The sequence below is a fragment of the Carettochelys insculpta genome, chromosome 22 (assembly GCF_033958435.1).
Source record: "Carettochelys insculpta isolate YL-2023 chromosome 22, ASM3395843v1, whole genome shotgun sequence".
Taxonomy (NCBI): domain Eukaryota; kingdom Metazoa; phylum Chordata; order Testudines; family Carettochelyidae; genus Carettochelys; species Carettochelys insculpta.
Window position 1 is genome coordinate 14,990,694 of NC_134158.1, and position 24,699 is coordinate 15,015,392.

The following is a 24,699-nucleotide window of genomic DNA, read 5'->3' on the forward strand; positions in this document are numbered from 1 at the left end:
CCCAGATGCCCAGCCCCTCTGCTCCTCCCCGTCCCCTCCCCAGACACCCCCAAACAGTTAGCATGATCCCCGCCAGCCCCTTCCCCACCCCCCAACCACCCCTCGATGGCTGAAAAGAAACCAGAGCTGACAAAATAACTGGGGAATGGGCGGGGGTGTCCGGGCAGACAGACATAGGGTGTGGAGAACCACAGACAGACAGACATGGGATGTGCATAAAACCACAGACAGACGGACATGGGGTGTGCAGTGAACCAGACGGACATAGGATGTGTGGATAACCACAGACAGACATGGGGAGAGGGCAGATGGAAGGAAGAGGGGTTAGGAGGATGGAGAGAAGAAAACGTACATGGAGGTAAACGGATAGAGACGTATGAGGGGTCGGGGGATGGATGAAGGGATGGGGGGTTCCGGGGTGGATAAAATGGGGGGGTCAGAGGGATAAGACAAAGTTGGCGACAAAATCTGACAAAGGGAAGAGGCCGTTGCAAAAGAGATGTGTGTGTGGGGGCGAACAGGAGGACGGGTGGGGGTCTGTGGAAAAGACTCCAGTGAACAACAAGGGGGGGCCGGGGGGGTGGAAATCACAGTTTCAGTTTTGCAGGTTTTTAAATCACAGTTTCGTCTCCCCCAAAACCAGAGATTTTAAAAAGGTGAAACAGCTACTCCCGGTTGTGTATTGAAAGGGGGGGGCCCACGGCCCCCCTCTGCCCACACGTGGCAAAGTCTTGTCAGCCCCCGTTTCCCACTTTGGAGAGGTGAAGTCTCCAAACCGCCCCCACAGCCACAGCTTGGAGGTTTTGCTCCCCCACTGCCCCTCACTTTGCAACCCCCCGGAGCTGTGTCTTCCCAGGGAGCGTGTCTGACCCAACACAGTGAAGAGCCCTTTGGAGACACATCAGGGTCGGGGGGCAGCACGGCCATGCGGCTGATAACCCCCACCAGCTCCCTGGTGGATGGATCCAGCCCATCCCCTCCTTGGGTGGTTCACTGCTCCATGGATCCTGCCCCATTTCTGCAGGCAGCCTTGTCATCACCGGTTGCTGGTATGAGGGGCAGACGCCGACCTGTGGCAGGGCCATGGCATCAGGTCCAGCTCCGCCGAGATCCATGGGGCCAAAGGCCACCATCCTCTCTTGATCCTGTGGGGGCGCCGTAGCAGGCTCTCAGCTCCCTCAAGTGTCCGTGGCAGGTACTGCCTTTGCTGAGGGCCGTGGTACCAGGCGTGGCTCCGTTCCCCCGCAGCTCCCAGGGGCATGGTGCAGTCATCAGTCTGTGGTGCATAGCCCCCGGTTCCCACCACATTGTGGGTCTGTGATACCAGTGGGAGCCAAGCTGTCCCCTGGCTCTGCAGTGGCCCCACCCAGTATCCGTGGCGTCAGCATCCGTGGCACGTCCCCCCATCTGTGGTAGCTGCTGCTGTGGCAATGACTCTCCTGACCCCCCGGTGCGTGAGACCAGCTGCTGTGTCTTCCCCAGTCCGGGGTATCTGCTGCAGCGGCCCCCTCCCTGCCCCCGCGTCTGTGGCTGGGTCATACCTCCGACTCGAGGCTGGAGAAGTGGGCGGAGCCGCGGCGGGCGAAGAGCTCCCCACTGCGGCTGAGGCGGGGTGGGAGGCACTCGGGCGGGGAGAAGCCGAGGCGGTGGGGAGCCAGACCACAGCGCACCAGGTGGCAGGAGCTGAGGTCCTCCAGGCTGCGGGAAGTGGGGTGCAGGAGGGAGCTGGCTGGGCCCAGCTCACAGGAGTGGTGGTGGTGGCAGCGCCGGTAGAGGCTGTGGTGGTGCCGGGGCGCCAGGCAGCCGTAGGGGCCACAGAGGCGGTGCTCCCAGTCTAGTTGGCGCTCCAGGCGCTCCTCGGAGCAGCTGAAGTAGCGCCGGGCCTCCTTGCGGCAGGGGGGGGTCGGAGGGGGCAGCAGCTCCAGGCTGGCACAATGCCGGCACACGCCATGGCAGGTGCGGCAGGGGGCCAGCTTGTCAGCTGACCAGTAGCGCAGCGGCTTGTGTGGGGCAAAGTATGAGGGCTCCCGGGAGGGGTAGGTACAGAAGAAATCGGCAGGTGCGTACCAGCAGCTGTGCCCGTCGGCTGGGGGCGGCCCGGCTGGGGGTGAGGCCTCGGGGCAGGGCCCATCCCGCTCGCACGGCTCTGAGTCCGAGTCCGAGAGCTCCACGTAGCGGGTTTGGCTGGTGAAGCTGGCAGCTGGCATGTGGGAGCGGCTGCGACAGACATGGGAGCGCCCCCCGCCAGCCGGGCAGGTGGGCCGCAGCAGGGGCTGGCTCTCACTGTCCCTTGGCTCCTGGGGGTGCCGGTAGTGCCTGTCGCGCCCACAGGGTGCTGTGCTCAGTGGGGGGCTCCGTTCATCTTCATAGGAGAGCCGGGTATAGCCGTACCGCCCCGACTCCTGGGTTGTCCGCCCGCACTCTGCCTCGCAGGGGCCCTTGGCGGCATAGCCACCCCCCAGCCCACCACCGCCGTGTTTCTTGGCCTCTGGTGTCCGGCTCCCAGCCTTGCCCACCTGGAAACTTTCATACAGACCCCGCAGCGACTTCCTCTGCCAGGCTGAAGGGCCCGGGTCAGGACCCTCCTTCTCCCGCACGATGGCGAAGTAGGATGGGGGGTTCTCCAGGCCTCGGGGGGGTGGGGAGAGCTGGCACGGGCCAAGCTTCTTGGGCTGGGCCCCCCCGCCAGCCCCCAGGTGGTCTGATAGCCCCTCTGGCTCGATGGGGCCATAGAAGCGGTGGAAGCCCTCGGTAAAGGTGTTCTGGAGGCCGTGGCGCTGGGGCGGCGCTTTGAGGGGCTCCGAGGTGCTGGGTTGGGGGTACAGGTCCTTGTAGCAGTTGGGGCTGCGGGCGTGGCGCCAACGCTCCACAATGCGCCGGTCCCGGGGCAGGAAGCTGCTGCAGGGGAGGGGTGGGGCAGGGGGGCTGGGCAGGGCTGTGGCTCCCCGCTGCGGGGGGTAGCTGTGGTTGAGGATGGGCAGCTGCTGATGGTCCTTCGCCTTGGGGTCCTCGCTGTTGCAGCAGCTGTACATGCCCTGGAAGCAGGGAAGAGAAGAAGTGAGTCTGGGGAGGGGAGTTAAGGGGAAGCCATAATGCGCTGTCCCGCCCCGGGGGGAGGACCCTGACCACAACACTGCCCCAGATATTGTCATGGGGGAGCTGCTAAGGCACTTCCTCTGTGCTAAGGGAATGCTGCTGCAGTGCCCATGCACCGAGCCCTTTACTGCAGCAACACTGCAGCAGGGCATGCTGCAGGGAGACCATTACCGCAACAATATTCCTGCTGTGTGCTGAGTGGGGACCATTATCACAGTGACACCGCTGCAGTAAAGGGGGACTGTTATCATAGTGACACCGCTGCAGTAAGGGGGACCATTATGACACGGACACTGCTGCAGTAAGGGAGGACCATTCTCACAGTGACACTGCTTCAGCATATGCTAAGTGGGAACTGTTATTACAGTGACACCACTGCAGTAATGGGGGAACATTATCACAGTGACACCACTGCAGTAATGGGGGAACATTATCACAGTGACACTGCTGCTGCCTATGCTAAGTGGGGACCATTATTACACTGACACCGCTACAGTAAGGGGGGACCATTATTACAGTAATGTGGCTGTGGCCTATGCCAAGGGAGTGGGGGACTATTACAGAGACACCGGGACTGGTGGCTGGAGGAAGAAAGGGGGATGGGGGGTGTGCGGGGACGGGTGGAAGTTGGGGATGGATGGGGCAGCTGGAGGTGATGGAGGGATGGAGGATGGCAGAAGATGGGGGATGGATGCAGAAGACGTGGAAGACAAGGGGGGGGGGCAGATATGGGGGACACAGGGACGCCAGCGGGGGCAGGCGCAGGGGTGCAGGTGAGTGGGGAGTTGGTGCAGTGGTACCCAGAGGCAGGGGGTTGGCACTGGGGTGCAGGTGACTGAAGGGCTGGCACACAGGTGTAGGCGAGCAGGGAACTGGCATAGGGTACGCAGTGGCAGGAGGAGATGCAGGGGGCAGGTGGGTGGGGGCAGAGACAGGGCTGACTGGTGGCAGGGGGCAGGCACAGGTGAGTAGGGGGACCGGCACAGGGGTGCAGGTGAGCCAGGGCCTGGCACAGGTGAGCTGGGAGCTGGCACAGGGGTGCAGGTGAGCCAGGGCCTGGCACAGGTCAGCAGGGGGCTGGGTTAGAGGTGTGGGGAGGGTATCCCTGTTCTAACCTTGTCTGCACAGGGGTGCAGGTGAGCCAGGGCCTGGCACAGGTGAGCTGGGAGCTGGCACAGGGGTGCAGGTGAGCCAGGGCCTGGCACAGGTCAGCAGGGGGCTGGCGCAGGTCAGCAGGGAGCTGGCACAGGGGTGTAGACACAGGGCTGCTGGCAGGCCGCCCCTCACCCGGCTGAAGGCCAGCAGGAAGTCCAGGCGCCCGGCGTGGCGCATGCAGTGCCGCAGCTTCCAGTAGATGAGGTGCTCCCAGGCGAAGACCAGCAGGCTCAGCCCCATGGCCACCAGCAGCATGTAGAAGACACCGGCCATGTTGTCGATGTCCAACTTGCTGCTCATCACCTCGATCTTGTCGTTGTGGCAGATCCCCGAGAGCCAGAGCCGCTCCAGCATCTCGATCTCGTCTGCAAGGCCAGGCGGGCAGGTGGGTGAGCCGTCAAGCACCCAAGGGCCACCCCAGCCCACCTGGCCTCCAACCTGCCCTGGCCAGGGGAGATTTGGCCAGAACCCAGCACCTCTCCCCCAGCCAGGACACAACTGCAGCCAGGGTTCACTGGCCTGGAGCCCCTCCACTGCGGCCGGAGTCACGCCTCAGCGTCTGCTGCAGTTGGGGTGTCCCTCCTCTGCCTCCGACCCAGTCCTGCTGGAGCCTGCTTAGGCCGGGAGAGGGACACCTCTGCTGCAGCCCCAGCCCCAGCCTCACAGCTGTTCCTGTGGAGAGAGGCGATTTCCACTCCCAGCCCAGGGGCTGCTGTGAGGAGAGAGCTGGGGGCAGGGTGAGAAGGATTTGTCCTCTCACCCCACAGCAGCCCTGAGGGTTTGTCCTCTTACCCCCAGCCCCAGCCTAGAAGCTGCACTCCTGGGGTGGAGGGGTGTTAAGGCTCCCAATCCCCTGCCCTGGCCCTGAGCCCCTCCCACGCTCACAGCCCGTCCGCCCCACCCCAGCCACACGAGTTTTGTTATGTACACCCCTGGAAGGGGAGGTGTCATTCTGCTCAGGGGTGGGGGAGGGGGATTTGAGGGAATGCTGCATGGGACCCAGGTGTCCGGGTGCCCAGCCTCCTCTCTATTCTAACCACTAGACCCCCACCTCAGCCCCTAGAGCCAGGGAGAGAACCCAGACCTCCTGGTTCCCACCCCCTCTCAAACCCAGGCGTCGGGGCGGCTCGTACCATCACCCAAGAACTGCAGCAGTGCCAGGTCAATGGGGCGCTTCCAGCGGGAGCCCTTCTGCAGGGCGATGCCGTAGCCGGTGGTGGCAAAGACCTTCCCACTGCCGATGGTCACCAGCTTGCAGCCCTCGTCCTTGCGCGCCATGTAGTTCAGCACGGCTGCGTCGTAGATGAAGGCATCCAGCTTCCTGGGAGGTGTGGGGGGGAGAGCAGCGTTGGTTGGAGGCACTGGGGTTAGAGGTGTGGGGAGGGTATCCCTGTTCTAACCTTGTCTGGCCACTGCCCAGATTCCCCCACACAGTCTCCACCCCTCCCCAGCTCCACCCCACCAGCACCTCTCCACCCCAGCCCCGCCTCCTGCTCACAGCTCCACCTCTTCCCCTCCCTTCACTTCTTCACCCCAGCCCCATCCCTTGCCCGCAGCTCCACCCACTTCCCCTCTCTTCACCTCTTGTCCTGGCCCCACCCTTTCCCACAACTCCAACCCCTTCCCCTCCCCTCCCCTCTTCTCCCTGGCCCCATTCCCTTCCCACAATTCCACCCCAGATCTCCCAGTTTGGCCCCCTCCCTTCACCACTTCATCCCTGGTCCTGCCCCTGACCACACCCCCATCTCCCTCCTGCTCTGCCCCCTTCACCTCTTCACCCCGACCCCAAGGCATTTCCGTCCTCTCCCCTTCCCTTTATCTTTTGCTCCTGGCTCCAGCCCCATCCCCCTCCAACCCACTGGCTCTGTCCCACCTCCCTTGGGCCCGGCCCAGCCCAGGGTTCCCGCCCTGTGCTCACCCTGACTTGAGGTGCTGCAGGGCGTCCTCCACGCTGCGCTGGTTGTATTTCACCATGTAGCTGTGCATGTCAGGGTAGTTGCTGCGGATGTTCTTCTCTGTGCTGCCGTTGGGCACAGTGCCGAACTTGAGCGGCGGGTACTGGTCCTGGGGCTTCTGGAACTGTGTGTGTGTACCGGGGGGGCGGTTAGTTACCCCCCACCAGGCACAGGGCTCAGGAACCTCCAACATTCGTCTAAACAGCCTTGTTCCACCCAGCCCACGTCCCCTGCCTCCCCCGGCAATGAGACCCCAGCGCAGCACGTCGGTGGGATCTGTCCAGGGTTATCAGTTGGGCTGTGCCAGGCTGGATCTACTGCGACCCACGGATCAACTCAACCCTCCCATCCTACAGCTCAGCCATGACCTGTGGAACTGCTGGACCTGGGATGTATCCAGTTGATTGGATCTGGCTGGGCAGTATCAAGATCCAGGGATCAAGTGGGTCTGTCCAGATGGGGAATGCTGAGCCCTGTCCAGGGCAGGAGTGCGCCAGGGGAGGGGTGGCCAGGGGAGCCTGGGACAGGAGCGGGGCAGAGTCAGGCTGTGCCAGGGGATCCTCACCTTGCGGTCACTCAGCCCTGACACTGTGTCCACATACTCCTCCTGGATCATGAAGGCAGCCAGGTTGGCCGTGTAGCTGGCCAGGAAGATGACAGCGAAGAAGGCCCAAATCAGCACCATGATCTTGCTGGTGGTGCCCTTGGGGTTTTCCACGGGCACTGAGTTATTGAAGACCAGAGCCCAGAGCAGCCAGATGGACTTGCCAATGGTGAACTTGGAGCCCCCTGTGCCTGCAAAGCACCATGGGAAGGATCAGTCTCCAGAGCACCTCCCCGCCCCCACACAGCCCTGCTGGTGCCCCTCACTCCCGACCCGCTGCCCCCTCATGTCCCAGGGCAGAAAGTGGGGAACCAGGGGAGGACTCACGTTTCCCAGCAGCCAGGCTGCGGTTATAACCCACGGGACTGAAGTACTCGAAGATGAAGACGGTGACGGCCACCACGGTCAGGCACATGACGAACATCATCACCCAGACAGCTGGGCTGTACGGCTCTGCGGGGAGAGGGGAGGCAGAGATCGGACAACAGGGTTCTCTCCTAGCTCTGAGCAGGGAGTGATGTCCAGTGGTTAGTGTGGGGATGGGGCTGGGAGCCAGGACTCCTGGGTTCTTTCCCAGCTCTGAGCAAGGAGTGAGGTCTAGTGGTTAGAGACGGGCGGGGGCTGGGGGCCAGGACTCCTGGGTACTTTCCCAGCTCTGAGCAGGAAATGTGGTCTAGTGGTGGGAGAGGGCAGGGAGCCCGGACTCTTGGGTTTGATTCCCCACAGCTCCCTTGCTGACAGAGGATGTGGCCAGAAGAGCTGGGCAGTCTCCCCACAAGGGCCGCTGAGGCGGTGGGCACTGACCGAGGAAGGCGGAGGGTGAGACGGTCCCATTGCTCCGGGAGACCATGACACTGATGCCTGTCTCCACAAAGGGCACTGAGAAGTCGATGATTTCGGAACGCTCCTCGTTGATGGTCAGGGAGCCGATGGCCATGTCAGCGCGCTGGTAAAACACCTGTGCCGAGCCCAAGGGGGAGGAGTCAGCAAGGGGGCAGAGCCTGCAAAGGGCCATTCCCTGCCTGCTATGCAGCCCATTGCATGCTGGGCAGTACTGGGGGCTTTGCCTCCCCAAAGACAGCCGGGTACTTCAGGAAGAGAATCAATGGGGGGAGACCTGGAGGCCTCAGAATGAACCTCGCAACCACCCAGGGATTTCTGGGGGGGTGCAGAAAAGCGGGGAGTTTCCAGGAAGAGGAAAATTGGCACTGACTTGTGGGGGTGGGACCCAGGACTCCTGGGTTCTCTCCTGGCTTGGGGAGGGGAGTTAGGCCTAGTGGGTAGAGAATGGGGGAGGGCTGGAAGCCAGGACTCCTGGGTTCTCTCCCTGGATCAGGGAAGGGAGTTAGGCCTAGTGGGTAGAGCACAGGGGGGAGTGTGGCTTGGAGCCAGGACTCCTGGGTTCTCTCCCCAGCTTGGGGAAGGGAGGGAGGTGCAGTGGCAGAGGGGTCTCACCTCCCCGATCATGCCGTTCCAGACCCCGTCGATCTTCTTGCCATGCTTGCCATTGGTGACCAGGTAGAGGTCATAGGTGAAGCCCACAGTCTTCGCCAGGCGCTTGAGGATGTCAATGCAGAACCCTTTGCAGCATTTCTTCTCAAAGAGCAGTGGGTCCGTGGGGTGGCTGAGGGGTGGGGGTAGGGGTGAGGGTGGAATGAAACAGACATGGAGATGGACACAGAAGTCAGCTGTATGAGTGGGCACTGCTGCCGAAATCTTGCAATTCCAATGTCACTGCCGTGGGGAAGCTCACAGCACTGGGGGCACTGCCATAGGGAAGCTCGCAGCACCGGAGGCACTGCCATAGGGAAGCTCGCAGCACTGGGGGCACTGCCATGTGGAAGCTCCCAGTGTCAGGAGCACTCCTCTAGGGAAGCTCCCGGGGATGGAGGCACTGCCGGGGGAAGTTCACAGCATGGGTACCTGGCGGTGCGGTTCAGCTGGTTGCGACAGGGCACCGAGTCCCGGATGCAGGTGCCGGTGGCTGGGTCGATGTTCTCCACGATGACAAAGGGCCGCTCCTCCAGTGTGGCCACCGTCAGGTGCTGGTCATCATCCACTGGCTGCAGGAACTTGCCGTAGCGTGACCAGACTGGATACTTCATGCGCAGGATCTGGTGCTCCCAGCTCCCCACCTGCCAGGATGTGGGGAGTGTTATCGGGAGTGAGTGGGGGCTACTTGGAGCTTGAGCCCAGGTCTGGCCAAATTCACCCAGCAGCACTGGGTACAGCCCCATTCACCCCAGCCCTCCCACACTCCCACCCTGAGCTCCCCAAACTGCCCCTCCCAACTTCCCAACACCCCCAAAATCTTCTCCCCAAACTCACCCCCAGTCTCCCCGAACAGTGCATCAAACTCAGCTGCTGCCCCAAACCTGCCTCACCAAGGCCAGCCCCAGACTCACCTCCGAGCCCCTGGGCAGAAAGATGGGGGTTGGAGGACTTTGCTAGGGGGTGGGGCAGAGATAGGGGGCAGAGGGGTAGAACAGGGGTTGGGGAGGCTCTGGCAGGGCTGGGGGCAGACAGGTGGCCAGAGTCAGGTACTCACCACCTCCCAGGTGCGCTCCTTGTTGAGGGAGATGACAACCAGCGACGGGTTGATCAGGTAGCCATCCTCGTTGAAGGAGAAATCCTTTTGCCCCCATGTGATGTTCATGAAATACCTGGCGGGGGTGGGGGGAGAGTTAGCGGGAGACCCATCCCCACTCCCCCAGCTCAGCTGGTGCCCCTCTTTCTGGAGCTGATTTCATCTGCCACTCTGGTCCACTGAGCCAGCCGGCCCCCTGCCCTGGAGCCAGCGCCCTCTAGAGGGGAGAGACTGTCCCATTCCCTCTTAGTCCACCCTCCAAAGCCTTGAAGGTGGTTTTGGATCTGTCCCCTCCAACGGTCCCTCTAATCTTTTCCATCCAGCTGCAGATTTTTCCAGCCGGGCTGGAATACATGTTTTTATCTGCACCGAAGCACGTGCAAATGCGCACCACCAGGAGGAACACAATCCTGCCGACCAGCCGGTGGGACCGGAACCTCTCCTGAGCGGCCCCCAAGGACCACCTTACAGGGACCACTGCTCCCCTCCCCAGTGGGTTGGTTATGTTGAGTTGAGGTTGACTGAGGTGGGTTGATGTTGAGTTGTCAAGTTCTCATACATCTGCCCACCTGTTCCTCTGAGTTGGGTCTGGAATTGGACTGAGTTTGGATTACATTGAGGGGCATCGTGTTCTTCTAGCTCTGGCCCTCCACCCACTGGCACAAGTTCTCGCAGACCTGTCCTGCACCTCCCTGAACTCACCGGTGGAGGTTCTCATGAATCTGGCTGAGGTTGGGTGCCCGGCAGTCATTGTTGAATTCAGGAATGAAGCCGTAGTCCCTGGAGAGTGCCTCGGCGCCCTTAGCAATGATGGCCACCCCGTTCTGGACACGGTGGTGCAGGTCATCCTGCCAGCCAGCTGACAGCACTGTGAAGAGGCCAACGGGCAGATGCTCAGGCATGTAGTCAGTGCCACCCAGGTTGGTGCCCACCATGAACCAGATATAGCCTGGTCCAGTGAGGCCGGCATCACGTGCTGCCTGGAAGACGGTCTCAGCTTCCTCACGGGAGCAGTAGAGCAGGCGGATCTGGGCAGGGATCTCTCGTAGTTGGCGCTTGAGCCGGGAGCCGTCAGGGTCATCAGTCAGGTTGAGGGTCAGGACACCCCGGTGCTCCCAGCCGATGAAGCTGCTGTCGGTCAGCACTTCAATATAATCCACGAAGTCCTCATAGCCAGGGAAGAGGGTGGTGATGACAGCAAAGGCCGTCCAGTCGTACTCCTCCAGCACCTCAAACATCACCTGCAGCTGCTGCTCCGTCGATGAACCCAGCTGCAGGAAGGTGGAGCCTTTCTCCTGAGCGGGGGAAAATGAGGAGCTCAGGGTGTGCTCCTGAATTTCAGAGCTCCTACCACCCCAGCACTGAGCTTCCACGTCCCAGTTCTACCAAAACCTTTCTGTTGGGACTGGCAGCCTCTACACACATACCCTGCTGAAAGCAGCACAGGGGCATAGACGTGTGGGCTCACATAGGCTGTGCTGCATTAGGCTGAGTGTATAAGGTTGAGTTATGATTGGTTTGAGTTGCATTGCGCTGCGCTGGATGGGTTGGAATGAGCCAGGAATGGATGTCTATGCTGGTTTCCATGACGTTGGGATGGGGTGGGTTATGGTGCACTGGGCAGTTTGGGTTTTGTTTCATCCAATGGGCTGAATTGGAATTAGGTTGGAGTTAGGTTGAGTTGGAGATATGGGTGAGATGTGTGGCAATGCGTGTGGGGCCTGCCAACCTCCACCACTAGGGTGTGAGCATGATGGAAGACCCCTGTTGATATCACCATTTGGCATGTAGAGTTGGGTCCAGGTGATGAGCTGAGCCAAGCTGCAGTTGAGTGAATGAACAAAGTTTGTTTGAGGTTGGTTTGAAGAGGGGTAGGGATGGGCTGACTGTTCCTGGCTCAGACTGGAGATCACTGGGGGCGGGTTGGGTAGGGGTTGGGCTGAGCTGAGTGTGGTTGGGTTGCATTAGGATTGGAATTGGTTTAATATGGTTGGGTTGAGTTGGGTGGTTTTGTTGGGTTTGTCTGAGTCTGGCTGGTTTGGGATGAGTTGAATTGAGCTGAGTGTGACTGGGTTGAATTTCGTATTGTTTGATCGGGTTGGGCTGAGTATGGCTGGTGTTGGAGAGACTGGGGTTCAGTGTGCTTGGGATGGGGTTAGAGTGGTTGGGTTGAATTGAGTTTAGTTTGTTTGTGATGAGTTGAGTTGCGGTTGAGCATGGTTAGGTTGGGTTGGGTTCAGTTGAGTGGGATGAAGTTGGGTTCAATGTGGTCAGGTTGATGTTGGGTTAAATGTAGTTATGATTAAGTGTGATCAGTTTGGGGTTATTATGATTTGGTTGCAGCTGAGTGTGGTTGGTTTGGGATGGCTTGGTTTTGGCTGAGGTTGGGTTGGGTTTAGAGTATCTGGGTTGAATTGAGTATGGTTGGGTTGGTTGGGTTAAATTGAGTGGGATAGGGCTGGGTTGAGTGTGGTTGTGTTGAGTGTAGTTGGGTTCTGATGGGTTGGGTTGGGTTGGGTTAAATTGAACAGGACGGTGCTGGCTTGAGTGCGGTTGAGTTAAGTATGGTTGGGTTGTGATGGTTTGGGTAGGGGTTGACTGATCGGGTTGGGTGGAACTGAGTGGCGTTTGCGATGGATTGAGCATGGTTTTGTTAGGCTGAGCTGAGCACGGTGGGGTTGAAGCTGAGTTGGGCAAATGGGTGGGATTACAGGGGTAAGTGTGGCAAATAGAAGGTTTGGATCCCAGTGACCCACACACCTTAGGTGTGAGCACGATGGCTGAGCCACCGTTGATGCCAATAATGGGCACTGAGGTCTGCGCTGAGATGAAGTCCAGGATCTGGGCCACCGCTTCAGTGCGGGTGTCGTCCTCGAAGACCACACCGTGGATGCGCAGGGAGGAGAGAACATCACACAGGCGCACAATGAGGCTGCGGGGGTTGGTGTCGTTGAGCAGCACCGACACAGGGTTCACTTCCATGGAGAAGTTGCGGAAGGCAGAAGGTGCGAATCGGGCGCTCTCAGGTGTGTAGGACGAGCCGCTGAAGATGATGGCCACGTTGAGTGAGCGCGGCCCGTCTGGGCGCAGATCCAGGAAGGGGCTGGCACAGGCCAGAGCCAGCACAAAGAGCATCCTAGCAGCGGGGGGGCCAGGGGACAGGCTCATCTCGCAGGGCCTCAGCACTTCCCCTGCATTGGAGGGAGGGTGGTTCCACGGGTGGGGGCCAAGGAAAACAGGAGGGGGGACATAGGAGAGGGGAGGGTAAAAGGGGAGGAGTCACCATAGGAGAGGAGGTGGGAGGGGTAGCAATGGGGTGAGGGTGCAGGGGGGTGAGAGAGAGGAGGTGGACAATGGGTGGGAGGGGTGGGAATCAGAGAGAAGGGAGAGGAGTGGGAGACAAGAAAAGGGAGAATTAGGCTCATGTGACTCTATGCAGCATCCCACCCCTGTGGCTGGATGGGAGCTGGCACCTCCTAGTGGGGATGGGTCCCTGCCCCCCAGCCAGCCAGGCCCTGCCCTGGTCCAGTGAGGTCAGCAGCCCCTGGAGGGGACAAAGCCTGGACCTTGGAAGTGTGTTAGCAATGGTTCATACTGTGGCCCAGCAGCTTTTAGGGCCCTTTCTTTCCCTGCTTCCTGCTTGGTGCCCATTTGTGCCAGTTAGACTCCGCCTGGGTCCCAGGCTGGCCCCCACCATGGGCTCAGACCAGCCCCCACAGCTTGGCCCCAGCCCAGCTCAGCCCCTGCCACTGGGCACCAGGTCACCCCCCCACCACTGGCCCCAGGCTGGTCCTCCACACCGTGTCCCCAGCCAGCCTCTCCCACTGGGCCCCAGCTCGGGTTGCCTGGGGTCCAGTTCTCCACTGGTAAGTCTGGCTGGAGGAAGACCTGTCCACTGCCCAGGCCCCCTCACCTCCCAGATTCACTTCCTGTCCCTCAGGGACTCTGCCCCAGGATTCACTGCAGGGACCCTCCACCCCATGCCCCAGTGACAGGCATTCCTGGCAGCACGACGCCCGCAAGGTCTGGTCACGCCAAGAGATCGCACACCCCCAAGACACGCCGTTTGGGGAAGGGTGTGCGATACACCCGTGCACACTGCTGCATGCATGCAATCACCCATGGCCAGGCTCTCGCATGCACATGCCTAGGGACACACACACACTCGCATGCCCATGCTTCCACACATGCATATGACAACTTTAACACCTGCCCGTGCCCCAGGGCTGCTGTGAACACGCATGACCTGGGCACACAGCCTAAGTGCACCCCAGGCCGAGTGAACCCCCCCGGGGCCAATCCAGGGGGCACAGAGGGGCAGGGCACTGGGGTAGATGGTCCTGAGCACGATCGAGCAGGCCACTCTCTGCCTATTGCCTGAGCCAGGCCCAGCGCCGCTAGAAGGGCTCCCAGTTTGGCAGAGCTCAGTGGAAAAGCTAGAGCGCACCTCTCCCCTCCTTGGTCCCCTCTCCCAAAGGCTGACCTGCTCCCCAGCCCCCATTCCACCCTACCTCCTTCAACACAGACGGTTCCCACCTCGCTCAGGCTGGGAGCCTCGGGGAGACATGGGAAGGGAGCCAGGACTCTGGGTTCTATCCCTGGCTGACGGGAGCCAGGACTCCGGGGTTCTATCCCCGGCTGACGGGAGCCAGGTCTCCGGGGTCCTATCCACAACTGTCCCATTCCCCACCCCTGAGCCAGCCTGTCATGGCCCTGCTGCAGATGGGAGCTGGCACCCTACAGGAGGGAGGGGCCCTGGGCTCCATTTCTCACCCCCTCCTGGGCTGTCTGGTTAGTGGCACATTCCTGCTGTCTCACAGCTGGCCCTGGGGGTGGGGAGGCGCTACCATAAGGTGCTGATTAGCAGAGTAAACTGCCGGCCCTGATTATCCAACCGGGAATAGAAACACTTTCCCTGATTGCCAGCTCCAGAAATTACAGCCTCATAAACTATAATAGATTCCATAGATCCTGGGCTTAACCCCCCTGATGCCACCGTGCAGAGCCATGGGCCCATCTACCCTGGTATCCTGCCCCAGCCCTGCCATCCCCTATCAGAGCCATGGGCCCATCTATCCCGGTACCCAGCCCTGGCCCTGCCATCCCCTATCAGAGCCATGGCTCACACACACACACACACACACACACACACACACACTGGAATATACACTCCAGTGTGCCCTGAAAATAAGACCCCCAAACCTACCCCTGAACCCCAACAGATAGACCTGTCCCACGGGGCTCCGATGGAGCAAGCCACAGACCCTCACACAGCAGCACACTCTCCTCCCGGAGCTGAGCACGGGACCTTGCATCCTGCCTCCCCGCCCCCCGGGCTGTAACCACTAGCCCCCCCCGACCCTCAAGCTGTGCCAATCCCGCCCGGCAGTCAGCCAGTCCGGCTGCATGAATCCTCATTCATCTGCTGTCTCCGCTCCCCTGCTCCCCTTCCAGTCCGCTTGCCCCCCGCCCCTGCGCTGCGCCTGCTGGAAGCGTATTGATTTCCTCTCCCCCCTGGGGCTGCCGCGCCGCGCCGGCCTCTCGCGTTTTCATTCTTCCCTGTCTGGCTCACGCCTCAGCTGGAGGGAAACATGGAGACCTACACGTCCCTGAAGCGATGGGACACGCGGCCACCCACCAATAGCTCCTGTGCCCCACGTCGGGGGGGCTGCGTCCCAGTACTGGGAAAGGGGTCCCTGTCTACCCAGATCTCACCCACTTCCCAAGGGGGGTGCGTCCCAGTACTGGGAAAGGGGTCCCTGTCTACCCAGATCTCACCCGCTCCCCAAGGGGGCTGCGTCCCAGTACTGGGAAAGGGGTCCCTGTCTACCCAGATCTCACCCGCTCCCTAGAGGGGCTGCGTCCCAGTGCTGGGCAAGGGGTCCCTGTCTACCCAGATCTCACCCCCTCCCCAGAGGGGGTGCATCCCAGTGCTGGGTGAGGGGTCCCCATATAACAAGCCCAGCATCCCCCCCAGAGGAGCCATGTCTCAGTGCCAGGCAAGGAGTCCCCATATAACCAGCCCCCGAACCCCACCCCAGAGGGGCTGTGTCTCAATGCTGGGTGAGGGGTGCCCAGGGCAGAAGCTGTGTCTCTTGGGCAGGGAGGGAGCAAAGAGACTTTTTCTGGTGGTTCTTTCTCTCACTCTCTCCCCCACCCACTCTTCTGGATCCCAATCAAGGGGTTGGGCTGGCTCGCTGCAGCTGGCTCAGCTCAGCCATGGCAGAACAGCTAATAGCCGGGCTCTGTTTCCACCAGGGCAGGGGAAACATTCTCATGGATACCTATTAGAGGGTTATTCTGGGAACTAGAGCTGGGGGGGGCGGGTGGAAATCGTGCCAGAGAGCTGGGCGGGGGGAGAGGAAAACAAGCAGACAGAGGCCTTCTGGAGACAGATGGAGGGACGGGCACAGACACAGGCAAAGGGACAGACAAGGGAACAGGTGGGGGCCCAGACAGAGGGGCAGGGAGAAGGATGGACATGAGGACAGGCAGAAGCACAGACAGACAGGTAGATGGAAGGACATGAGGACAGGCAGAAGCACAGACAGATAAGTAGAAGGATGAACATGGGGATAGGCAGAGGGAGAGAGAGAAAGAGAAGGAAGGAAAGATGGACAGAGACGGAGGGAGGGACAGACAATGGGACATGTGGAGAGATGGCAGGAGGGACAGGCTGCCTGTTGCTCAGATGTCTGCAGTGGCAGTGTTTGAAGGGGAATAAATACAGTGCTACATATGGGCTGTCCTGTCAAGGTGACTGCCTCACACCTCTAGCCTGAAGTTGCTGTGGTGTAGGTAAAGCATGAAGGGGTACATGGGGTGTGCAGATCTTGTCTGCCAGGATGTAGACACTGTGACTGTATATTATGGGGGATCTACAGATACAGCCTGAAAATCTGCGGGCGAATAAGTACAGTGAGAAAATGGATTTATGACACTGTGTGGTTTCAGTGTAAAGATGGGTACCTGTACTGGACACGTGTTACTGGAGCCTACGAGTGTATTTATATGGATGTTTAACCACGGTGGGAAAATGTAAGCACAGCATGACTGTGCATTGTTGCTGGTGCATAGGCACAGTCCATGGATGTACGGATTCAGTCTGAAAACGTTAGACTGGAGTGTAAGTACAGTATGAAGGGACGTAGGTGTCACTTCAGAGGAAAAGAATGTAGTTTCCACCTGACGGTGCAAAGTTGTGTACCGACACTATGAATGTGTACAGGTACAACCTGAAAAATGCACCTAAAGATGGTGCACTGGTTGAGTGTGGTGGATGGTTGTAGAGAGAGTCTGGGAAGGTGTGTAGGGACAGCATGACGGGGTGTAGCTCCAGTGTGAAGACATGTAAGCAGTCTGAGAGGGCATTTATGCGGGTACATAGCTGCAGTGCGAAGGTGCTTTTATGACAGTGTGTAGGTACTTGTGCAAGCGAGTTTGGTTACAGTCAGTGAGGGTGTGTAATTACAGCGTGCCAGTAAACAGGTACAGCATATCTATGAGGGTGTTGTAGTGCAGTCTGAGCATCTCTGTCCCTCAGAGCATAAGCAGTTACATTTCTCAAGACATTCTCTCTGTGCACACGTGCAACACGACGGGCAGAATCGTGACACGCAGAGAATACCGGTTGAGATGTTGACTACAAGCTGTATTGGCTGCGTGCACAGATGCACTGTGCTGTGCACAGTCATATTCTGTCCCTAGCAAGGAGCTCTGACTCATGTCAACTGCTTGGAACATGCCAAAAGCTCCTGAATTTTTCCACGTGAAATTCACACTACTGCTGTGCGACAGCAAGACCTGAGTGGCAGTGGTCTCTATAAGCTGGCCGCTCTTGTGGCCACTCCAGAAAGATTCAGCTGCTGCCCAGCTAATTAGCAGAGGTCCACGACTAGGGTTTGGTGCTTCTAATGGTAGTGCACATTTGCACAGTCCTGAGTGCGCATACACAGATTTATTCCACACCAGATGGAAAAGATTAGAGGGAACACTGCCTTGTGGGAAGGGCACCCCAGGAAGAAGTAAACTGCTGTTTAGTTCTGCCCAGGTGACAGCCAGCAAGACAGCTGGCTGCCAGGTTCAATGGCCTGCCCTGGGACGCAAGCTGCGAAGCCCAATTCAGGACCAAATGATCCAGATATCAACTGCACATGTGACTGCCTGTTCTGCCTTGTGTGTACATGTGAGTGATAGAGAGAGTGCCTGTCTCTGTGCTCCAGGTCTGACTGTGCACACACTATCTGTCTCTGACTGTGTGTGAGTGAATACCTGTTAAGTCTGTGTTGGAGTGCGTGACTGCCTGTCTCTGGGCTCCATGTCTGAGTGTGCACACACTATCATCTGTCACTGGGTTCCGTATCTGACTGTGTTATGTGAGTACCTGTTAAATCTGTGGTGGGAGTGCGTGACTGCCCGTCTCTGGGCTCCGTGTCTGACTGTTTGTGCATCTGCCTGTCTCTGGACTCCACATGTGAAAGGGTTATACAGAGTCCTACTGTATGTGCCCAACTCTCTGGCGTCTCTTCACAAAGGATATTTGGGTGTCAGCTGTGACAGCACTTGTCTCTGGGGATCTCCCTTGCCAGGAAGCGAGCGGAAGGAGGTGATGTTCCCTGTAAGCTGGGTGCTTGTGCGGCCACTCAGGAGAGATTACAAAGCCTCCCGGCTGATGAGCAGAGCACCCACCACTAGGTTTTGTTTCTACTGGTAATACACATTCCCAAATGCCTCAGTGCACATTAAAAATGTATTCTGCACATGGATGGAAAAGATTACAGGGAACTTGGGGTGTGGGGGGCACGACTGCATCTGCGCAGCCTCTGGGGTTGGCTTGTGCCAGAATGTGTGTGCTACAGCTGTGCACGTGAATGTCTGTTCTGGGTATCTCCTTGGAAGAGGGGGTAGCTCCTCCCCAACAGCCCTTTGTCTCCCAGACACTAGAGGAAGGATGGGGTGTTGGGGACCCAGGAGGCCTGGTGTTTCAGAGGGGGAAGCTGAGGATGGGCACACAGCAGTCTAGGGGACAAGGAGAACTCAGTGGTTTGACCATTGGCCTGCTAAACCCAGGGTTGTGAGCCCAGTCCTTGAGGGGGCTATTTAGGGATCTAGGGCAAATAGATTTTTTTTTTCAAAAGGGGTGGGGGGATGGTGCTTGGCCCTGCCAAGAGGGCAGGGGACTGGACTCAATGACCTCCTGAGGTCCCTTCCAGCTCTACGAGATGTGTATCTCCATATATTAAGTGTGACCCCTGAGAATAGGACCAGGAGCCAGTGTCTGAGAAGAAAGGGGGTAACTTTAAGGGTGGAGGGTCATAGGACCTGGAGACTGGGTGCATCCAAAAGGGGGTCAGCTGAGAGCACAGGGCTGGGGCTTTGCTGGGATGTGGCTTGAGGTGCTGGTCATTGGCATGAAGAAAGAAAGTGTGATGCTGGCAGCTGTGATGCCAGCTCACGCCAAGGCCTCCGGGCCTCACCGAACACAGAGAAAGGAGTTGCTGGAAACCAGCCTGGCTCCCCAGTGTGTTACGGGCAGTACAACAGGCATTTGATTGGACAGAGCTGCGTTTGGCCTTTATGAAATGCTTGGGAGTCGCTGCCTGCCTTCCTCTCGCTGATCACCCGTGTCCCACCAGCCTTCGTCATCCTTGCCCTGCAGCAAGAGCTGTGTTTGCTCTGCAGCTGGGACCCCCCACTTCCTAAGTCAGGAGAGACCCAGACCCCCCAAAAGGCACTGCCTTTTGCCCAGCTCACAGAGGCTGGTAGACGCCAGAGGAACTGATGTGACACATCAGGGAAGGAAGATGGTGATGGCTCCCCCTCCCCAGCCCAGGAAGAGGGGACTTCCCATCCCAGTCTCAAACTCGGGGAGGTGGGGGATGGAATCAAAATCTCTGTGCTAGTCCTCAAGGACATACAGAGCTTACACATCAAAGCAGCTACTGTCAGCTCCTGGCAGGGCTGACGAGTCTTTGCCGGGCCCAGGGGTTGCCAGCTCTGGGCACCCGGAAGGGATGGGACATCAGGCAGAAAAGGCAGGGCTGGGGCTAGCCTTCCGCAGCCAGCTGGGGCTGCAGGGCACACACTGCTGGGGACTCCAGTGGGGATTTAAAGGACCTGGGGCTCCAACAGCAGCCGCCACAGCCAGGGGCCCTTTTAAATTGACAGACCCCAGAGCAGCTGTGCCCTTTGCCACCCCAACTCCTGGAGGCTAAGCCTAGCAGTGGCAGACGCTCCTTAAAAGAGCCAGGCCAGTGGTGTCTGAACCGGGGCCCCAGCCCCAGTACTGCTCTTTCCACCAAGGTCCCACTCCCTTCGTCCAGGCTCTGCTGGTACCTCTCCTCGCAAAGACCCTGCCCTGCCACTCGCTCCTCTCTGCCCCCTCCCACTACCGCAGCACTCATCCTTATGGCTGATAAAAACCGATGGAGCCTGGCCCTCTGGCCCCTTGATCGGCCGCCCCTGCCCAAGTCCGGATCTCATTTGCACCTCTTCACCTTGTCAGTCACTCCAGTTCCTTCCCTAGTTAATCGGTCTTTACTTAGCTCATTTCAGGCTTGGCTACCAGCTGTCTTTGGTGAGAGAGCTCAGTTGTAACAGATCTGGGGTAAGCGACCTGGCCTTGGATGGGGAGTAAGTCGGGTATTGCTCTGAGTTGGGTGGACAGGGACCATCTATCATTCGGTAGCAAGATGGACCAGTGCACCCAGCTGCACCATCAGTGACTCTGTGTTAAGGCTTTTGTAGGCCTCGAGGTGTTCGCAGCTGGAACATGGAGCAGTTGGAGTGGGAGGGGTTTGGGGAGGCCTCAGGACTCCTGGGTTCCAATCTGAGTTCTTTCTGTGACCTCAGGTGAGACCCATCCCTTCTGCATGCCTCGGTTTCTCTTGGTCTGGAACAGTGAGCGTGTCAGCTCCCTGAAAGGACTGTGACATTTACCATTCACCTCCAGATAGGTGGTGACTATTACAACGACCAGCTGAGAAGTCACTCCCATTTCATCTTGCAGCCACTCAAATCCTTCTTGCACTCCATCTGGGTACGCTGTGCTATAGCGACCAGTGATAGGGACTTCCCTGCCCCCACTGAGATCCCAAGCTCTGGTGTAATGACCACCATCCTGTACAGATTGACCACCCAATGCCGGGCACACAACACAAATCTCTCTAGCATAGTGGTATGTTCAACGGGTCGCTTCAATGGACTGCACCAGCCCCACAGACCCCCAGCCTCACAGAGACTGGTTATACGGACCACTCCGATGGAAAGCTCCATTCCCTCCAAGGCCCTGTCTCATAGAGACCCATTACATGGACCACCCCGACGGACTGCTCCACCCCCTCCACAATCCCTGTCTCATAGAGACCAGTTATATGGACCACTCCGACGGACTGCTCCACCACCACCCTGAGCCCTGTTCAATAGAGACCAGTTACATGGGCCACGCCAATGGACTTCTCCACCCTCACAAAGCCTCTGCTTCACAGAACTTGATTATATGGGCCACGCCAGTGGACTGCTCCACCCACATGAAGGTTGGTTATGTAGACTGTGTGTACACACTGCTCTGTCCAGGATCTTGCACAGACTCTCCCTCTACAGACCACCAACTTGATGCCAAGCACCCAACAGATGCACTTCTAGCATAGCGACTGGCTCAACGGACCACTGACATATGGACTGATCCACACCCACAGACTACCTTCACACATATATACTGGTTGTATGGATTGTTCATACACACTGATCCACTCCCACACAGCCCCTCCTTGTATAAAGACGGGTTATATGGACCATTTCACCCACACAATGTCCACCCCTGTATAGAGACTGGTTACAGAGAGTGCTGATACAGACTGTTTCATCCAGCCCCTTGAAGAGAGACTGCTTCTCCATACACACTGTCTATCCAATGCCAGGAACCCAGCACAAATCCCTCTAGCACAGAGACTGGCTATACAGATACTTCTCCTGACCACTCCAACTTCACAGAGCTCCCGCCTTGTATAGTCTGTGGACCATTCCACCTCATGAGACCCCTCCCTTGCACAGAAGTTGTTGATTACATGGATCACTCATATGAATAACTCCACCCATCTAGTTGCAACTGGACAGACCCCATCACTCATAGCCACTGGACATATGGACTGTTCATACAGACCATGTCACCTTCACAGTTCTCCCATGTTTAGAGACCACTGATATGGACCATTCCACCCTCACAAAGCTCCTCACTTACCTAGAGGCTGGCTATATTGACTGCTCATAGAGACCATGCCACCCTCACCACATGTCCCTACAGTATGGAGACCATTTATACAGACCACTCCACCCCACTGAAGCCTCTTCTAGTACAGCTGTTGTTTCTAAGGACCATTCAAATACCCCACTGTAGAAACCAATTATATGGACCAATTTCATACAAACGATCTTGGATATCCTCACTGAATTGTCTAAGGATAGCTTCCACTTCCACAGACAAGAGGCAGCCTACCTGCATGACAACTGCCTCTATGTACTGGAGTGTGTATATGGACCAGTGTCTGGACCCAAAGGAAGCCCTGTTTGTCTGCCTCACCCATGGCCTGCACCTTGCTTCTTGATGGACTACTTCCCAGCTGCTCTCTGGACAGGCTACACACGCCATTGAGGGTATATGGCCCAGTCATGTATGGAAGAAGGTGGCTGAAATGCAGAGAAATAAAATAGTGCCCGTCTCACAAGGAACAGGCACCAGGAACTGAGAGAATGCCATGATCTTCAGTTCCCGCAAGTGCCTGCCTCAAAGGCGGTGGATAATGGTACCAGGGCTGTCTGCCCTTCTGGAAAGGCAACTAGGATGCCCTGACTCCTGCTCCGCCGGAATGCCCTGGTGGAATTAGGGATGAGCCCCAGAGAATGGGGACAAGACTGTCATATCGCTGAGGACAGACAGATAGACATAGATAGATAGATAGATAGATAGATAGATAGATAGGGCTGTGACTGGGAATGGGTAGATAATGAAAGAGAAATTCTCTCTTCTGCTTGACAGCCAAATGGCCTCTGCACAGCCACAAGCCACTCACACAGCCCAGAACTGCACAATCCATATGTGCCTATTGCACCTGCATACTAACCTCTGTAGGTGTGTGCACGTCAGGGTATGTCTGTCTGTCTGTTTGGGTCAACGTGTATATTTGCGTGTCTGAATGTGTGTCAGGGTGGCTGTGGGGTGTTGATATATGTGTGAGGGTATCTACTTGTGTGTCTGTGTGCCAAGGTGGCTGTGTGTGTCAGGGTGTGTGTAGGGCATCTGTGTTGTATTAGTGTTTTTATGGACAGAGTGCTTTGGTATGTGTGTGTGAAGGTGCCTGTGTGTGTCAGTGTGTGTGTACGTCAGAGGGTTTTCATATTTGTCAGGGTGCCTGTGTGTGTCCGTGTGCCGGTGTCAGGGTGTGTATGTCAGCGTGCCTATGTGTGTCAGGGGGATGTGTGTATCAGTGTGTGTAAGTGTGCCAGGGCGCCTCTGTATGTCAGAGGGTGTTTGTGTTTGTCAGGGTGCCTGTGTGTGCCAGAGGGGATGTGTGTATGTGTGTCAGGGTGCCTGTGTGTGTCAGAGGGGATGCGTGCCAGTGTGTGTCAGTGTGCCAGGTGCCTGTGTGTGTGTGTCGGGGGGGTGTGCCTCAGCCCTACCCCGGGAAGAAGGGGCAGCCTCTTACCTTTTCATGACACCTCCGTTGCACAGCAGGGCTGGAGCTCAGAAACCTCTGCAGCAGAGCCGGAGCCGTGCAAAATCCGGAGCGACACACGCTCCGCAACCCGGGCAGCGGCGGATTTCCATCTCCCCCCGCCGCCCCCACTTTGTCCTGCCTGGAGAAAACCCGGCTAACCCCCCCCGCGGGGAGAGCTCCCAGGAGGCGACATGCCCACTCCCCGCCGCCCCCCGTCTGTCCCTCCTCAAGGTTGCAGCAGCTCCCGCTCCGCCGCCCGCCAGCCGCTACACATGTTGCATCCGAAGTTAGCGCGGTGCCAAACGCGTCTGGTGCGGCTCCGGCCGCCCGGAGCCCCGATCCCACCCCCGGCTCCTCCGGCAGGGGGGGCCTCGCCTCTCCGCCTTCCAGAATGGCCGATCCGCCGGCCGGGGTCTCCTCCCTGCGGCCCGGACAGCGCGGGGTGGTTCCTCCCCCTTCCCCGCGGGTCACCTTTCTCCGTGCGCCCGGGGAGCGCGCAATGGGGAAGGGGGGGTAGGGGGGAGCGGGTGGTTTGATTCCTCTAACGCAGAGCTGCACCCGCCCCGGCTGGCTCGCTCACACACACACACACACAACCCGCCTGGGACACACACACACTCACTCACTCTCTCACACACACACACACACACACACACACAGCACCAGGGTTATTAACATTCACAGCCCATCGCCTCGCAGCCAGGCGGTCGCAGGTTGGGAGCCCGGCGCTGCGGGTCCAGGCTGCCAGAAGCGAAGGGGCCCCAGCCCAGCCATGGCCGCAGGAAGGGGGTGTGTGAGTGCGGGGGGGGGTGAAGGGAGAGGGATGGGGCGCAAGGGGAGGGGAGAGAGGGAGGAGGGGTATGGGACCCCCCCGCGCTTCCACCAAATCCCCACTCCCCCTACCTGCAGCGTCAGGGCAGGGCAAGGAAAGTTAGCGGTATGGGGCAGGGGTTGCCCAACGGGTGTATGTAGCAGCGGGGGCATGAGTGTGTAAGATCTGTGCAAGTGTTGTATGTGATAGAGGGAGGCATACGTGTGTGTGACTATGTGTGCAAGAGATGGGTGTTTCTGAGGGTAGTACACGGGTGTAGTGGGGGGTTTATGTGTGTATGCAAAGGAGGTATGTGTCACGGTGTACACACGTGTGTTTAACAAAGGGGATGGGTGCGTGTGTGTATGTGCAAGTGTATGATCTGTGCAAGGGATGTATGTGTGAGAGGGTGTGCTTGTGTGTGTTCAACAGAGGGGTGTATGCATGTGTGAGGATGTATGGTCCGTGCAAAGGATGTGTGCATCAGGGGTGTGTGCATGTGTGCGTAGCTGATGGGCATGTGTATGTGTGTATGCATAGGATGTATGTGTGAGTGCATGTAACGGGGTGTGAGTGTGTACAAGTGTGTAAGGGATGTATGTATCAGAGGACCGCACATACGTGTGTGTAGATAGTGGAGGAGTGTGTGTCCAATAAACATATGCCTTAGAGGTGTGTGTGTGCGCCTGTGTGCACAGGATGTCTGTAGCAGAGGGGTATGTATGTGTGTCCAAGGGATGCTTGTTTCAGAGTGTGTGTGTGTGTGGGTGGGTTGGTGT

The 24,699-nt window shown here is 58.4% G+C and overlaps 1 protein-coding gene across 3 annotated transcripts; it reads right to left on the minus strand.

The window, feature by feature from the left end:
* Window positions 1-119: 119 nt before the first annotated feature.
* On the minus strand, window positions 120-23,232 carry GRIN2D (glutamate ionotropic receptor NMDA type subunit 2D). 3 transcript variants are annotated; one of them, XM_075015983.1, is made up of 13 exons: window positions 23,098-23,232; window positions 12,158-12,588; window positions 10,100-10,692; window positions 9,359-9,473; window positions 8,734-8,945; window positions 8,266-8,434; window positions 7,615-7,768; window positions 7,138-7,263; window positions 6,772-7,001; window positions 6,170-6,330; window positions 5,385-5,572; window positions 4,384-4,616; window positions 120-3,035 (listed from the first exon to the last, which is right to left on the minus strand). In XM_075015983.1, exons 2-13 carry the CDS (start codon window positions 12,563-12,565, stop codon window positions 1,536-1,538), a joined length of 4,089 nt encoding a protein of 1,362 aa, XP_074872084.1. In that variant the 5' UTR covers window positions 12,566-12,588; window positions 23,098-23,232; the 3' UTR covers window positions 120-1,535. The 3 variants fall into 3 exon arrangements, with proteins under 3 accessions (XP_074872084.1, XP_074872085.1, XP_074872086.1); XM_075015984.1 differs by lacking the exon at window positions 23,098-23,232 and adding an exon at window positions 14,604-14,671; XM_075015985.1 differs by having other exon boundaries at window positions 2,474-3,035; window positions 4,212-4,616.
* Between the last annotated feature and the right edge of the window lie 1,467 nt (window positions 23,233-24,699).